This window comes from Procambarus clarkii, chromosome 45, assembly GCF_040958095.1.
Source record: "Procambarus clarkii isolate CNS0578487 chromosome 45, FALCON_Pclarkii_2.0, whole genome shotgun sequence".
In the NCBI taxonomy this organism is placed as follows: Eukaryota; Metazoa; Arthropoda; class Malacostraca; order Decapoda; family Cambaridae; genus Procambarus; species Procambarus clarkii.
Window position 1 is genome coordinate 7,934,972 of NC_091194.1, and position 15,256 is coordinate 7,950,227.

Sequence of the window (15,256 nt, forward strand, 5' to 3'; positions counted from 1 at the left end):
CCGCCCGGAGGAGGAAGTAGCGGAGGCGACGGAGGAGAACGACCTCCAAGGTGAGCACTAACGACCTCTTATTTTTCACAATGGTTCGTGGGGGTCTTGCAAGACTCTTTATGTTTGTATATGCCTGTTTGCCTGTCTGTCTGTCTTCGTGAGTGTCAATCTGCGGCTCCCTGTGTGCGCGTCTAAGTTTATCTAGCCTCTTTCTCTTCACTTTTCTTATCGGAGTTATGGCGGGTCCCCCAGCCGGGGCTTGTAGGCCAGTAATGTGGGGGCCACGAGCCTATATGCAACGCTTCCAGAATTCTGTCTAAGGGTAAATTATTTAAGAGGTTCCTCTGTGGTTATTAACTCCACGGCAGAGCTTACAGACCAGCCAGCAGATATATTCTCAAAGTATAAACTGTGACACATGCATGTGTCTCTCTCTGTGGTGGGGGAAATTTATTCATAAAGCTCTAAATCAAATTTATTTTAATATTGAATTGGTTTAAACCCAAAACATGATCATAATATTGTAACGCGACTGTAAACACAAACTCATGAACCTCACTAAACATAATGTTCTCATGAGAGTTTATGATTTATGTTATTTTATATATCATAAAATAGCCTTCCATCATCATGTGTACGAAATATTTAATGCGAAAATATAATCGAGTTTACCTAGTAACTTGCAGTATAGTTATTCTACCTGAACCATTTCCCCTCAGTAATTACTGAGGGGAAAGGGTTCCCCTCAGTAATTCCCCTTACCTAACCACTCCTGGTAAGTCATAGTACCTACTCCCTTCGTCCCAAGTAACGTGATCTTATACCTAGTAACTAAAAATGTATAATGACTTTAGTTAGCCAAGAAATTCCGTTTTCTTTTTTTCTTTAGAAAGTTACACAAAATTGTTCTCTATCTTTATTTCATATAATTCCTTCATTACTGCAGAAGCTGGAGACGAAACTGCTGACACAGCCGAAGGTGGGGAGGACGTTGCCGACGAAGCAGGTACGAACATAAACAAAGAAGTTGTTTACCTTAATGCTATATTGACGCCACGTGAAGCAGGTCTCATGAGGCAAACACCTTTATCTTATACTTGAAGCTTTTTTACTGTATTAATTCTTGATTTTTTTACTGTATTAATTCTTGATTTTCTTTTACTTTATTTATACTTAAATTATTACTTATTTCTTATGTCTGGAAAGTTACGATTGCATATGGCTCTTTATTTTTAAATATAAATTTATTCTAGTTGAAATATAGTATTCAGCAAAGTTAATTTTATATCTCTAAACTATGTTAATATTATCTCGTTATTCTTCATGTTTCAAGTGATTATAGAGTTGTATTAGCCGTCATAAGGGAGGTTTCTGTTGCCAGCGATTAGTTATTATTGTCAGTATTCTCTTAAGAATATATAAGATCCGATGACGCGAGCTTCCCTACGTAAAGAGAGACTCTCACTTGACCAAACTCGAGGATAAAAATACATCTGGTTTGGTGTTGGACTTTAAACATCTATCAACTGCAGAAGGGTTATTAAGGTTGTGAAACATGCTTATTGACCAGCCAGCCAGTGTAATTTAGTCCTGGACATTATTCAGTACTAAAGTCAAGTCTCGGTGTATATTCTTCGGGAAGTGGAAGACTCCTTGAAGCATATATGAAGTAAAGTCAATTTACTGACTTTACTTCAAGCATTTATTAATTGTTTTCGTGATTTTTAGTTCCCTTCTAATCCAGTTTAGGATTTTTTTTTTAATTTCACTGTTAATTTGCCGATATCTGATGGCCTATGCAGGCGATGAGTCACAATAACGTGGCTAAATTATGTTGACCAGACCACACACTAGAAGGTGAAGGGACGACAACGTTTCGGTCCGTCCTGGACCATTCTCAAGTCGTTTGTGGCCTACATTGAACAGCATCTGCCAGTTCTCAGCTAATTTATCCCTGATGCTAAGTATTGTGAGCGAGATCATGGCTGAACAACTGATGTTTTGAATGCTTTATTGTCTAATAATTCTAGCCTGTTATTATTATTATCATAATACATAACTCGCTTTTCAGTCCAGGTTAAAGAGCCAGGTGCGCCGTGGTGCATGGTGCTCCTGGCTGTCTGGGTTCGAGTCCTTCTGGGGTGTGGTGTTCTCAAGCCGCTCTACGCGAGCAGTGAGCAGAACAAAGTTATAAAGTGTTGTCACAGTTATAATGTCATTAATGTTTGTGTCACTGCATTTCCATCAGGTGGTGATGCGGCGGAAAGCGAAGATGCGAAGGAAGATGCAGGAGGCGAGGCAGATGGGGAGAAGGAGGAGGGAGGAGAGGTAGCGGCGGAGGAGGAGGAGGAGAAGTCTGACGAAGGAGCCGAGAAGGAAGGAGACGAAGAAGCGTCCGGCGAGAAGGAAGAGGACGAAGAAAAGGCTGTAGAAGAAGAGGAAGGGAGCAAGCAGGTGGAGGGAGACGCAGAAGAGGCCGATAAAGACGCGGCGGAGACAGAAAAGGAAGAATAGAAGCACCATATTTTCTTCAGTTTATGTTCGGTTGGTCGTGAGGCGCAGCGGAGTGGCGCGGCTCGACTTGTCCGGCTGTGATCAAACACTCGTTCGAACCTTCTTTTAGTATTATTAATTTAAAAATGTTCACGTCATTACAAAATAATTTGATCATGCTAGACATTTTGGCTGGACAAAAATAATTTCCTGTGGTATACTGCACTATGTTTCCGCTTTGATGGCAGGCTGGCGCGAGCAGCAAATGATTCAGTTTAAGGATTCATTCTGAAGGCAAAACACAAAACAAAACAAGCGTCAATGCATTCCAAACCTCAGTGTCCGGACCACATCAGTATTAATTACACGAGAGGGGCTGACAGTTTGGGAATTCTTAAGATGTCGTGACACAGAACATTTTATTCACGTGAAAATATTTGACTCGTTCGCGTATTAAGGCCACTAACAGTCGTAGCGAAGCGTCCGTCACTGGCCATAGATTATCTAGTGATATACAAAAGCTGTAATTAACAGCTGTAGTCACGGACAACCGCGCCTGTCGTAGCCAACAGGTAGGGAGGGGGGTTGGGGGGGTTGGTAGGTACAGCCACTCAATATGAGTCTAACAAAAAGAAGAAGGAAGAGCCATTTAGAATTTATGATATAGTTTATCAATATTATCCCTGCCGTTATCATGTTTATATAAACCTATTCAGATCTTGTTTTTCCTCCTTGCAAGTCGTGTTTAGTCTCACCTGAAAAGGTATCATCTTTGAGCCGAGAAAACAAGTGGCCACAGTGAAGCGCCGGACGCCGGCCACAGTTTGTGTGTAGCTGACCTCCTCTCATATATCTTCTTGAGCTTCCTCTGCTTGCTACCTTGCCTGGGATGGCTTAAAAATGAACTGTGATTGAGTTGACTGTTGCGAAATGCATTCGGGATTGAATGGAATGTTAAGCACTGAACTTGCAACTGGATGATCGGTGATGTCAGAGTTGAAGCACTAGTTAGCCAAGATAAATACTGCTTGGCTCAACCAGTCATCGACCATCTTCCGCATATTGTCTCCAAAGATCAATTCAGCTAAGCAGCGACCTCCTCTTGCGTCAAAACACCAAGAACCAAACCATTCGTAAAGTACCTTTGTCCCAAACATATCTTGCGTCTACAACAGCCCTTGAGGGTCGTGTTGTAGACGCGCCAATTATACATATCATTATGCCTCACGTCTATAATTAGGATAACTGCCATACAAGATGTAAGCTTAAGTGTCGAAGGCTAGCAAGAAGACTCTGTCGGGTAGAGACTGAAACCTAGATTTTTTTTAATACACATAATAGTGTTAGCCAACAAGTGATAGAATCCTCGTGAATCGTGTCTGGTGTATGTATCATGTATCTGCCTTTCGATACGTACGCCGGGTGTGCCTGGCGTACGATAGGCATATCTGGCGTATGATAAGCATACCTGGCATATGATACGTGTGTTTGACGTACGAGATAGCCGTGTTTGACGTAACATAGGCGTGCTTGGAGTATGACACACGTGTTTGCCGTATGACAGGCTTGTGTAGCGTATGATAAGTGTAGCGTAGCGTATGGTACTAAGCCTATCTAGGGTTAAATAGGTGTGTAATTAACATGTTTAGCATGGAATAAACGTGTGTGTGTGTGTGTTGTTGAGAGATGTGTTTGTAGCTCACCGTGTGAGTGTCGGGTTCCTGCCCGCTCTTCACGTGAGCTCTGGTCTAGTCAGACGCAGAGTGAGGGGGCGGAAGGGTAGCAGACGAGGGGGACACATGAGGTGTGCTTGTGAATGAATGAAATATATTTCAGTGGTGATCGAGTGATGGGGAAAACACATACACGGCAATAAAGACCTCAGAAAGACGTCCTTGCTCGGTGGTAGTAGTCTATATTAGGCCTTCAACTAAAAGAGATTAAAAAGAAATCAAAGAGATTTTAAAATTTGTTGTAGTTATACCTGTATGCTCAAATTAGTGTAGAAGAACTTTACTGTTAGTATTGTTGTGAGGTAATTCGTGTGTGTGCGTGTGTGCGTGTGTGTGTGTGTGTGTGTGTGTGTGTGTGTGTGTGTGTGTGTGTGTGTGTGTGTGTGTGTGTGTGTGTGAGCGCATGCATTTACGTCACAGTATAAGGAAGGGAGCAAACCTGATTGAGTGCATCTTAAGGTTAAATCTGAAGAAAATATGTTTTAGTTATCGTTCTACTCGTACTCATTTTTTATATCGAGCAAACGTCCAAAGAAAACCGTATTTTTATGATAGACTTACATAAAATATAAATTCTCCCTCTTATCAATGAAAAACCATAAGAGTCATCGCCCTACCATACACGAGCAATTAAAAGCGTGAAATACATGCAACTTGAACCAAGACTAGGTAGCTAAGGTATGAAACACGCGTCGTGAAACACAACAACAGCCACACCCCTCGCCCCGATCACTAGGATAGCCTGCTGAGCTATCCTGTGGCTGCTGAGTCCCGCCTTGAAGATAGCGTTTTGCCTTGATAACGTTCAGCTTGTGAGCGATTTGTGATTGACGCTTCCTATGTTATTTACATATATACATTCATTATATATATATATCCACTGTAAGGAAATTTAGATCCACACACCTAGGGAATTGTAATGTATAGATTATTCGTAACACTTGTCTTAAAGGTAATTATTAGTGTTTTATGATGCTTTATATTAATTATCATAACACTGCATCTTATTATTAATTATACGTGATATTAATGTTTCATGACAATGTTTATATATAATTATTAACGTGGTATGTAAAAATATCAATTTGGTAGTTTATGATAATTTAGAGTAATTCATGACAATTATTTTATAATTTATATACAAAACTTGTCGTGAGTTGGAGCATTCAGTCTCGACAATAAATCACGGTCTGTTTCCCAGTGGAATAAATTATAGCCAGAATAATCTGCGTTTTCTTCTCAGCCTATTTGGTTTGTACTTAATATTTATTCTATTCTTTGATGTCTAGCGTTGCTGGAGCTCACGAGGATGCAATGTGTGACACAATGCATTAGGCAGTGAGGTGGAGGAGGCAACCTCCATATACATAGTTTCAAATGTAGATATGATAGAGCCCAGGAGGCTCAGGAATCTGTACATCAGTTGATCAGTTGAGAGGCGGGACCAAAGAGCCAAAGCTCAACACCTCTTCCCACCTCCCATGCAAGCACAGCTAAGTGAATACAAGCTGTGTTGGCGTCGCCGACGCGAGGAATAGACTGCGTTCATGAATTGAAGTTGAAACTTGTACTAGGACTATAGTTCTACCTACCAGAATAGCTTCCCACACTTCCCACACTCTTACATATATATATATATATATATATATATATATATATATATATATATATATATATATATATACAAAAAAGAGGGGGGACTGATTTAAATATTTTGGTAAACAAGCTTGGTCTAACACTCCTTTCTGTAGCTAATAGTTATATAATCTTAGCCTTATCCTCTTATCAGTTAATTCCCTATCTCACTTAGGTAGTCTCAGAACACAGTTCCTTTAGCCCGTCGCCCCAACTCCTCATAGCCGCCTTACTCCTAGAACCAAATAAACATGAGAATGACCAACTACAATTTACTCAACTGTAATTTGGGTAGCACGACTACCGGCGTTGGCCAGGGTGTCCAGAATTGTCCTGACTCCAGTGGCTCTTGCTGACTATCCTCACCTCAGGCGGTTCAGCTCTCTTCACGGGGATCGTCAGACGATTGTCTTGTGTTGCGGTGTTGCGTCTATGACAGCCCTGTTGATCATTATGAAGCGTACGTGTTGCAACGGCTGCGTTCGTGTTGCAACGGCTACGTTCGTGTTGCAACTGCTGCGTTCGTGTTGCAACGGCTGCGTTCGTGTTGCAACGGCTGCGTTCGTGTTGCAACGGCTGCGTTCGTGTTGCAACGGCTGCGTTCGTGTTGCGACGGCTACGTTCGTGTTGCGACGGCTGCGTTTGTGTTACAACGGCTGCGTTCGTGTTGCAACGGCTGCGTTCGTGTTACAACTGCTGCGTTCGTGTTACAACTGCTGCGTTCGTGTTACAACGGCTGCGTTCGTGTTGCGACGGCTGCGTTCGTGTTGCAACGGCTGCGTTTGTGTTACAACGGCTGCGTTCGTGTTGCAACGGCTGCGTTCGTGTTACAACTGCTGCGTTCGTGTTACAACTGCTGCGTTCGTGTTACAACGGCTGCGTTCGTGTTACAACTGCTGCGTTCGTGTTACAACTGCTGCGTTCGAATTACTTGTGACCTCCAGATGATCGGAGGGTTGCCAGGAAATATTTTTTCTAGACAGTCCATTACACAATAATTGTGCGTGTAACTTATTTTCCCGTTTTCATTAATTTTATTGTTGTTTAATGGGGAACTATAATATTTAATCATCACTACCGAGACGTTATCTAATCAAATCTCGCTGGATAATGACCGCGTATTGCAAGTCAATTACGTGCTTATCATGTGCAAGGATGATAAGAGGTGTGCAAGAATAATATATATACTGAGAAGTGGAGTATACCTCTTGTTCTGTTATCACCACTACTCTCTCACCTCCGCATTCTGTGTTACAAAGACGAATAGAAAAAAATAGTGAAGGACTACAGACGGAACATTAAAAATCTGGTCTATTTTAATTAGAATATGATTAAATAAAATACATATTGAAACTTTAGGAGACTTTATTTACAATCTGGCCATACACATCCAATCTGACTCAATGCTGCAGAGTCGCCAGTCACTGGTTTATGAGTTGTGAGTCGCTGGTTTATGAGACACGAGTCATTGGTTTATGAGTCGCGAGTCATTGGTTTATGAGTCACGAGTCACTGGTTTATGAGTCACGAGTCACTGGTTTATGAGTCGCGAGTCACTGGTTTATGAGTCGCGAGTCACTGGTTTATGAGTCGCGAGTCACTGGTTTATGAGTCGCCAGTCACTGGCTTATGAGTCACGAGTCACTGGTTCATGAGTCGCGAGTCACTGGTTCATGAGTCGCGAGTCATTGGTTTATGAGTCACGAGTCACTGGTTTACGAGGGAGCGAGACACTTGGTTATATACAAACACCGGAGCCAGGACCGTGTGAATGAACTCGTAGACAGGGCGGGGGGACCCGCACCCCACTGAAGCATAGTAATAAGCAATAAATCTTATTATGCACTCTCTTAACTCTTTGTTTTGTTACATTACATGTTTATTAACATCTTTCTTAACTATTCCCTCATCTATATAAGGAAAAAAAGTATTTAATTATTATACTAATCATGTATAATAAATGAAAATATACACACACATGGAATATTTAGCAAGAACCTCGTATTATTAATGCGAAAATAGAGTTGACATTAAAGAATTAATAACTGTTGGAGAGAGGGCAGATAAATGGTTACTTTGAGGCCTTGACCTCAACCGGCGTCGTGGCTCCATTGGCTTGGGGTGCCAGTCTCTCAAGCATATACCAACTTACACTTAAACCGATGGCCAGTTTTACAACTAAGGAATATATCTGAGGTAGCGACAGGAGAGCATACACTGTTGTAACATTAGCATGTCACAGCATGCTGGAACAGGTCCACAGCATGCTGGAACAGGTCCACAGCATGCTGGAACAGGTCCACAGCATACTGGAACAGGTCCACAGCATGCTGGAACAGGTCCACAGCATGCTGGAACAGGTCCACAGCATGCTGGAACAGGTCCACAGCATGCTGGAACAGGTCCACAGCATGCTGGAACAGGTCCACAGCATGCTGGAACAGGTCCACAGCATGCTGGAACAGGTCCACAGCATGCTGGAACAGGTCCACAGCATGCTGGAACAGGTCCACAGCATGCTGGAACAGGTCCACAGCATGCTGGAACAGGTCCACAGCATGCTGGAACAGGTCCACAGCATGCTGGAACAGGTCCACAGCATGCTGGAACAGGTCCACAGCATGCTGGAACAGGTCCACAGCATGCTGGAACAGGTCCACAGCATGCTGGAACAGGTCCACAGCATGCTGGAACAGGTCCACAGCATGCTGGAACAGGCCCACAGCATGCTGGAACAGGTCCACAGCATGCTGGAACAGGTCCACAGCATGCTGGAACAGGCCCACAGCATGCTGGAACAGGTCCACAGCATGCTGGAACAGGTCCACAGCATGCTGGAACAGGTCCACAGCATGCTGGAACAGGTCCACAGCATGCCGGAACAGGTCCACAGCATGCCGGAACAGGTCCACAGCATGCTGGAACAGGTCCACAGCATGCTGGAACAGGTCCACAGCATGCTGGAACAGGTCCACAGCATGCTGGAACAGGTCCACAGCATGCTGGAACACGTCCACAGCATGCTGGAACAGGTCCACAGCATGCTGGAACAGGTCCACAGCATGCTGGAACAGGTCCACAGCATGCTGGAACACGTCCACAGCATGCTGGAACAGGTCCACAGCATGCTGGAACAGGTCCACAGCATGCTGGAACAGGTCCACAGCATGCTGGAACAGGTCCACAGCATGCTGGAACAGGTCCACAGCATGCTGGAACAGGTCCACAGCATGCTGGAACAGGTCCACAGCATGCTGGAACAGGTCCACAGCATGCTGGAACAGGTCAAAGAACGCTTTAACAGGTCACAGAGACGCAAGATCATTGTAAATAATCTAATGTATTATCTCATTAAGCTTTATCTTGTCACAACTATTCACCGTTAACGTTAATAGTAACACATTCACCATTATATTAATATAACCCAATTAACCATTAGTCATCGTTATCATAATGTCACGATACATCATTCATATTCACCATTACTCGTGATCACTTTCACTATCATCACAATATCTCCATTAACTATTATCATAAAAATATTCACAATGATTCCTTGTTATAAGGATCTTCGTTATGAGTGATAACAAGCACAATTACTCATCATTATCGTCGTATCATCACAGTTAAGCCTACGTAAGTCGTCACTTAACCTCAGACGGCAGTTCATATATATACTTATTTTATGGAAATCCCAGGAAACTGGTTTTGATTTTATGCAAAATAGGAAAATAGTTGAGGTTTCCTCGCCTTTATCAGAGGCGGAGCTTCGAAGGTCTGAGAGACTGGAGAGCTTGTGATTGGTCAGTCAAGTGTCAGCGGCGCTTATGATTGGTCAGGCATACGTCAGCGGCGCTTGTGATTGGTCCTCAAGCGGCTGTGAAGCCAGAGCTCACTTTTGATTAGTCATTAAGCGCAGATACTAATAGCCGTTCCCTTTAGTCAACCTCCATGCTTGAGGGCCAAGTTAACCTTAGTGACCCTCCAAAAGCTGGTTTCTAATTGGCTTTCGGGAAGATAAATGAGGGTGACCATACGAGTATGCATTCACAGACGTGTCCGAGAGGAATGACTAACATGTTATGTTAATTCGTCTGAGATATTGCTCTATCTATCCCCCCTCCTTCCTCCCTACTGAAAGCTCGATGAATTTAACATAAGTCCGGGACTCCCGTCGGTCGCTGCCTCTCTCATCCAGGAGAGGACTGTCCGTCTCAGTCCTGTGAGGAGTCCTCACAGAGTCCATAATGAGCACTGTGTACCCTCAGGACCTCTGGGTGGGCATATTTGATTTAACTTCCCACGAATACAATATCAAAACGGGAGGGTAGATTGCAGAACGAAGCACAGCCTTCCTGAAGGCAGGCAATGAAGAGCTAGACCTCAAGTCTTCGTAGTCAATGTTAGATAAAGACAGTAAGGTAAGGACTGTAAGGCAAGTGGAGAAGGAAGCATGTTGTGTTCATATGGTCGTGAGGTGACTGCGATGGAGGCACTAATGACCACCTGACGACCTCAGCTGAGAGTGATGTCATTAGCAGAAAAGAGGGATGTCACCATTAGAGAAGAGTGATGTCACCAGCAGAGAAAACAACCCAACTACTGCTGTAAGGTGACCGCTCGACGCTAACGACCAAAAACCTCATTAAACACGACATTTAGGCAAACTTCGTGGCCTTGAAAAACATACATGACATGGAGTAAGCAGCGTGTGTGTGTGTGTGAGACAGTTTCTGTGACGCCGGTTCGAGTCCCCTCCCTCCAGCCAATCTCAGACCTTCGTTTCCCACGAGAAATAATTGGTATTATACACAGGAGCATATCAGCACGTCTGAGTATGTGGAGTATATTGCCATTTGTTTTAGCAGACAAGGAATCATATTGTTTCCCCTTAGTCTAAGGTAGGAAGGTGTTTGTCGCCTGTGGTTGTAGTGCTGGGTTGTGGTGGTGGTTGGTGGTGGTGTTGTGGTAGTTGGTGGTGGTGGTGTTGGTGGTTGTGGTGGTGGTGGTGTTGGTGGTTGTGGTGGTGGTGGTGTTGGTGGTTGTGGTGGTGGTGGTGTTGGTGGTGGTTTTGGTATTGTGGTTACTGGTGGTGGTGTTGGTGGTGGTTGTGCTGTTGTGGTAGTTGGTGGTGGTGGTGTTGGTGGTTGTGGTGTTGTGGTGGGTGTTGCTGGTGGTGTTGGTGATTGTGGTGGTGTTGTTGTTGTTATTGTTGCTGAACAATAACTTGCCACAACATCAGCTTAACGCGACGGTGAGGACCAGTCATACAATCTACACTATATACATACTTAATGTATACATTATACATGTGGGCACAACAGGGGTCAGGAGGAGCTGGCCAGGAGTGGAGGAGGAGGAGGAGGAGGAGGCAGACGTGTTAAGCTTGGACTGGGAGAGAGAGAGAGAGAGAGAGACAGAGACAGAGAGCGTGAGCGTCTAGGTTACTAAACAATGACGCTGGTTTAACACACGTTAAGTTCGTTTCATTATTATTTGACAGAATCTCTGGTCACACTCATCATCACTTCACACTAAGGTAGATGTTGCTGGCGGGGTTATGGAGGACAACTGTGATAGTGTTGGAGAAGGTGAGCATGTTGCAGACGAGGCGAGAACGGCGCTGGAAGCAACTTATCAATGCTTGCAGACAGCTTGAAGGCAAGACCCGTGCGTCGAAGGCTAACTGATGCAAGTACAGTCAGGAGCCAAACATCTTGGAGGCCAGAGGGCGAGGTTGGAAGGTAGAGAGACATCTTGGAGGCCAGAGGGCGAGTTTGGAAGGTAGAGAGACATCTTTGAGGCCAGAGGGCGAGTTTAGAAGGTAGAGAGAGACATCATGGAGGCCAGAGGGCGAGTTTAGAAGGTAGAGAGACATCATGGAGGCCAGAGGGCGAGTTTAGAAGGAAGAGAGACATCTTGGAGGCCAGATGGCGAGTTTAGAAGGTAGAGAGAGACATCATGGAGGCCAGAGGGCGAGTTTAGAAGGTAGAGAGACATCATGGAGGCCAGAGGGCGAGTTTAGAAGGTAGAGAGACATCATGGAGGCCAGAGGGCGAGTTTGGAAGGTAGAGAGACATCTTGGAGGCCAGAGGGCGAGTTTAGAAGGTAGAGAGAGACATCATGGAGGCCAGAGGGCGAGTTTAGAAGGTAGAGAGACATCATGGAGGCCAGAGGGCGAGTTTAGAAGGAAGAGAGACATCATGGAGGCCAGAGGGCGAGTTTAGAAGGAAGAGAGACATCTTGGAGGCCAGATGGCGAGTTTAGAAGGTAGAGAGAGACATCATGGAGGCCAGAGGGCGAGTTTAGAAGGTAGAGAGACATCATGGAGGCCAGAGGGCGAGTTTAGAAGGTAGAGAGACATCATGGAGGCCAGAGGGCGAGTTTAGAAGGAAGAGAGACATCTTGGAGGCCAGAGGGCGAGTTTAGAAGGAAGAGAGACATCTTGGAGGCCAGAGGGCGAGTTTAGAAGGAAGAGAGACATCTTGGAGGCCAGAGGGCGAGGTTGGAAGGAAGAGAGAGACATCATGGAGGCCAGAGGGCGAGTTTAGAAGGAAGAGAGACATCTTGGAGGCCAGAGGGCGAGGTTGGAAGGAAGAGAGAGACATCATGGAGGCCAGAGGGCGAGGTTGGAGGAGTGTGTAGAGCTATATCTGATGGTACCAGAACAACATGTAGTCCCCGTCGCCAACGATCGTCTCCTGAACACCTGAGGAGAGAAATAATGACAAATTAGTGTAAAGTGTTATTTGTGTTTTTTCTTATTTTAATGCTGTAAGCTACGGTGGGTGAGAGGCAGCGGAGTATATGGTGCACAGTAGAGACGGGAGGCAGCAGAGGTCGGGCCCGAGGCACTCGTGTGGGGGGAGGAAACTGTTGTGTAAGTCTTGTTGTCACTCGTAAGGAAGCCACATATGCACAGGTGCAGAGTGTTGGAGAGGTGTTGAGCATATTGGATGACCGACATCGTCATCCAGTACAGCGAGACTCTGATACCGTTCAGTCATATTTAATGTGAGGCGATTGACTGCGCGCCAAAACTTGAAGCAGGTTGAAGACCCTGCGACAATCGACTTGAGAATGGTCCAGGACGGACCGAATCGTCGTCATCCCTTCACCTTCTAGTGTGTGGTCTGGTCAACATACAACAGCCACGTTATTGTGACTCCTCGCCTGCAAGAAGGTTGAACACTGACAAAAGGCTTTCGAATATTCGAGAGGCTTTTACGGAAGGGAATTTCGTAATAATGGTATAATAATGGTAATGACCAGTAGGGTTGCAAGGGAGGGCAGAGAGCGAGCAACAGCAGCCACTAAATGTTGCACAACTGACCCTATGTCACCAGTAAGCTCAAGCTCAGGGGCCCCAGCCCGTCCTCCTAAGGTTTCCCAACGTCAAGAAAACGGTCAGTTTAAAGTGTCCTCTCCTAACCTACCAGAGGACCCAAAACAGAAAACGGGACAGTACGTCACTTTCGCCAGCTACTTCCTTGTTCTAGTGCAACAATATTTGGCCTTAGATAACGCATACGAGCGAAAAAATAAACGACGTTCTTTGTAGGAGGACAGGTTATAGGGGACAGATATTTGAACAAGAGACCTTACAAACCAGCCCAAGCCGACTCAACCAAGCAGGTCACGTTAAACCAATTGTTCAACCTCAGTCCTACCAATAAAGGTGCATGTTGACCTCCCCCAGCCTCCCACCTTTCCTGCGGCACCAGCACATGACTCCAACACCAAAGGAAATGGGAAATCATATAAACATTTCAGTGAATCTTACCTTTCAAGTATGGCCTCAGGGCGAGTCGGTTCCTCCTCGATCCGAGACAGCCTCGTGACCCCAACAATAACCCCAAACAACTCTGACTTACCCCACTGACAGGACCCTAGAGTGGCCAGCTAGGGAGGGTGTGCCACAGTAGTGCCACACTAACCTGTGCCCACGACGAACTTGTTATCAGGCTTGGTGCCAGGGACAGGCGGCTCCTTCATGCGGTAGAAAAGCCAGAACCAGTAACCCAGCTTCTCCTCCTTGGCGCCGGCCAGTGTGTGGATGTAGAGACCATGACCCCAGTGCGACGCCGAGAACCTGTGTGACACAACACACACACATATTTAGAATGCTGAATGGGTTGCACGGGTACGAAACCGGAGAGGAAAGTCTTGAAACCTGGGGAAAGTTTTCTTAATCGTATACAGGAGGATTTAGGATATTGCAACAGTGGGTTTAAACACGTTTATAAACTGTTGGAATCGGAGAGAGAGAGAGAGAGAGAGAGAGAGAGAGAGAGAGAGAGAGAGAGAGAGAGAGAGAGAGAGAGAGAGAGAGAGAGAGAGAGAGAGAGAGAGAGAGAGAAAGAGAGAGAGAGAGAGAGAGAGAGAGAGAGAGAGAGAGAGAGAGAGAGAGAGAGAGAGAGAGAGAGAGAGAGAGAGAGAGAGAGAGAGAGAGTAGAAGTTAGTCAATAAAGATAGGAAAGAGACCAAACGCAAGATATGGACTACTTTAGAAAGTCAGAGACTAAAGTTCAATGGATTTAAACCTCTTTTAGAGGCCCTGACGAGAACCTACAGAACAAAGGTTTATGAACAATGAACAAAGTAGAAAGATAACTATACCGGCTGAACCTACAATGTTTAATACACAACATTAGAGGATGTTTTGGCTATATACATTATATCAATCATACACGAGCCATGTATGGGTACTCACACGAACTGTGGGGGGTTACTCACACAGACTATGAGGGGGGTACTCACACAGACTGTGAGGGGGGTACTCACACAGACTGTGAGGGGGGTACTCACACAGACTATGAGGGGGGTACTCACACAGACTGTGAGGGGGGTACTCACACAGACTGTGAGGGGGGTACTCACACAGACTGTGAGGGGGGTACTCACACAGACTGTGAGGGGGGTACTCACACAGACTGTGAGGGGGTACTCACACAGACTATGAGGGGGGTACTCACACAGACTGTGAGGGGGGTACTCACACAGACTGTGAGGGGGGTACTCACACAGACTGTGAGGGGGGTACTCACACAGACTGTGAGGGGGGTACTCACACAGACTGTGAGGGGGTACTCACACAGACTATGAGGGGGGTACTCACACAGACTGTGAGGGGGGGTACTCACACAGACTGTGAGGGGGATACTCACACAGACTGTGAGGGGGGTACTCACACAGACTGTGAGGGGGGTACTCACACAGACTGTGAGGGGGTACTCACACAGACTGTGAGGGGGGTACTCACACAGACTGTGAGGGGGGTACTCACACAGACTGTGAGGGGGGTACTCACACAGACTGTGAGGGGGTACTCACACAGACTATGAGGGGGGTACTCACACAGACTGTGAGGGGGGTACTCACACAGACTGTGAGGGGGATACTCA

At 45.5% G+C, this 15,256-nt stretch overlaps 3 protein-coding genes across 3 annotated transcripts in view; 2 read left to right on the forward strand and 1 right to left on the reverse strand.

Moving 5' to 3' along the window:
* LOC138350453 (high mobility group nucleosome-binding domain-containing protein 5-like) lies at positions 1-5,442 on the forward strand (the record flags this gene model as incomplete). The annotated part of the gene is given in 3 exon segments (XM_069301333.1): positions 1-50; positions 938-997; positions 2,240-5,442. Coding segments are annotated over 3 exon segments (376 nt in total), but the record flags the coding sequence as incomplete, so codon positions are not given.
* Positions 5,443-8,095: 2,653 nt separating this feature from the next.
* LOC138350409 (methyl-accepting chemotaxis protein 3-like) lies at positions 8,096-9,238 on the forward strand. Its single transcript, XM_069301041.1, has one exon. It carries the CDS (start codon positions 8,096-8,098, stop codon positions 9,236-9,238), a length of 1,143 nt encoding a protein of 380 aa, XP_069157142.1.
* A 3,115-nt stretch (positions 9,239-12,353) lies between these two features.
* LOC123751494 (uncharacterized protein CG3556) overlaps positions 12,354-15,256 on the reverse strand; it is a 98,362-nt gene continuing 95,459 nt past the window's right edge. Inside the window, exons 10-11 of the mRNA XM_069301337.1 lie at positions 13,790-13,944; positions 12,354-12,561 (exon numbers count right to left, since the gene is read on the reverse strand). Of these exons, the coding sequence (XP_069157438.1) occupies positions 12,500-12,561; positions 13,790-13,944 (217 nt within the window). The 3' untranslated portion in view covers positions 12,354-12,499. The remainder of the gene's footprint in view (positions 12,562-13,789; positions 13,945-15,256) is intronic.

Excerpts from the sequence above, each read along its gene's own strand:
- LOC138350409 (XM_069301041.1), top strand. The coding sequence starts at position 8,096 with ATGCTGGAACAGGTCCACAGCATGCTGGAACAGGTCCACAGCATGCTG.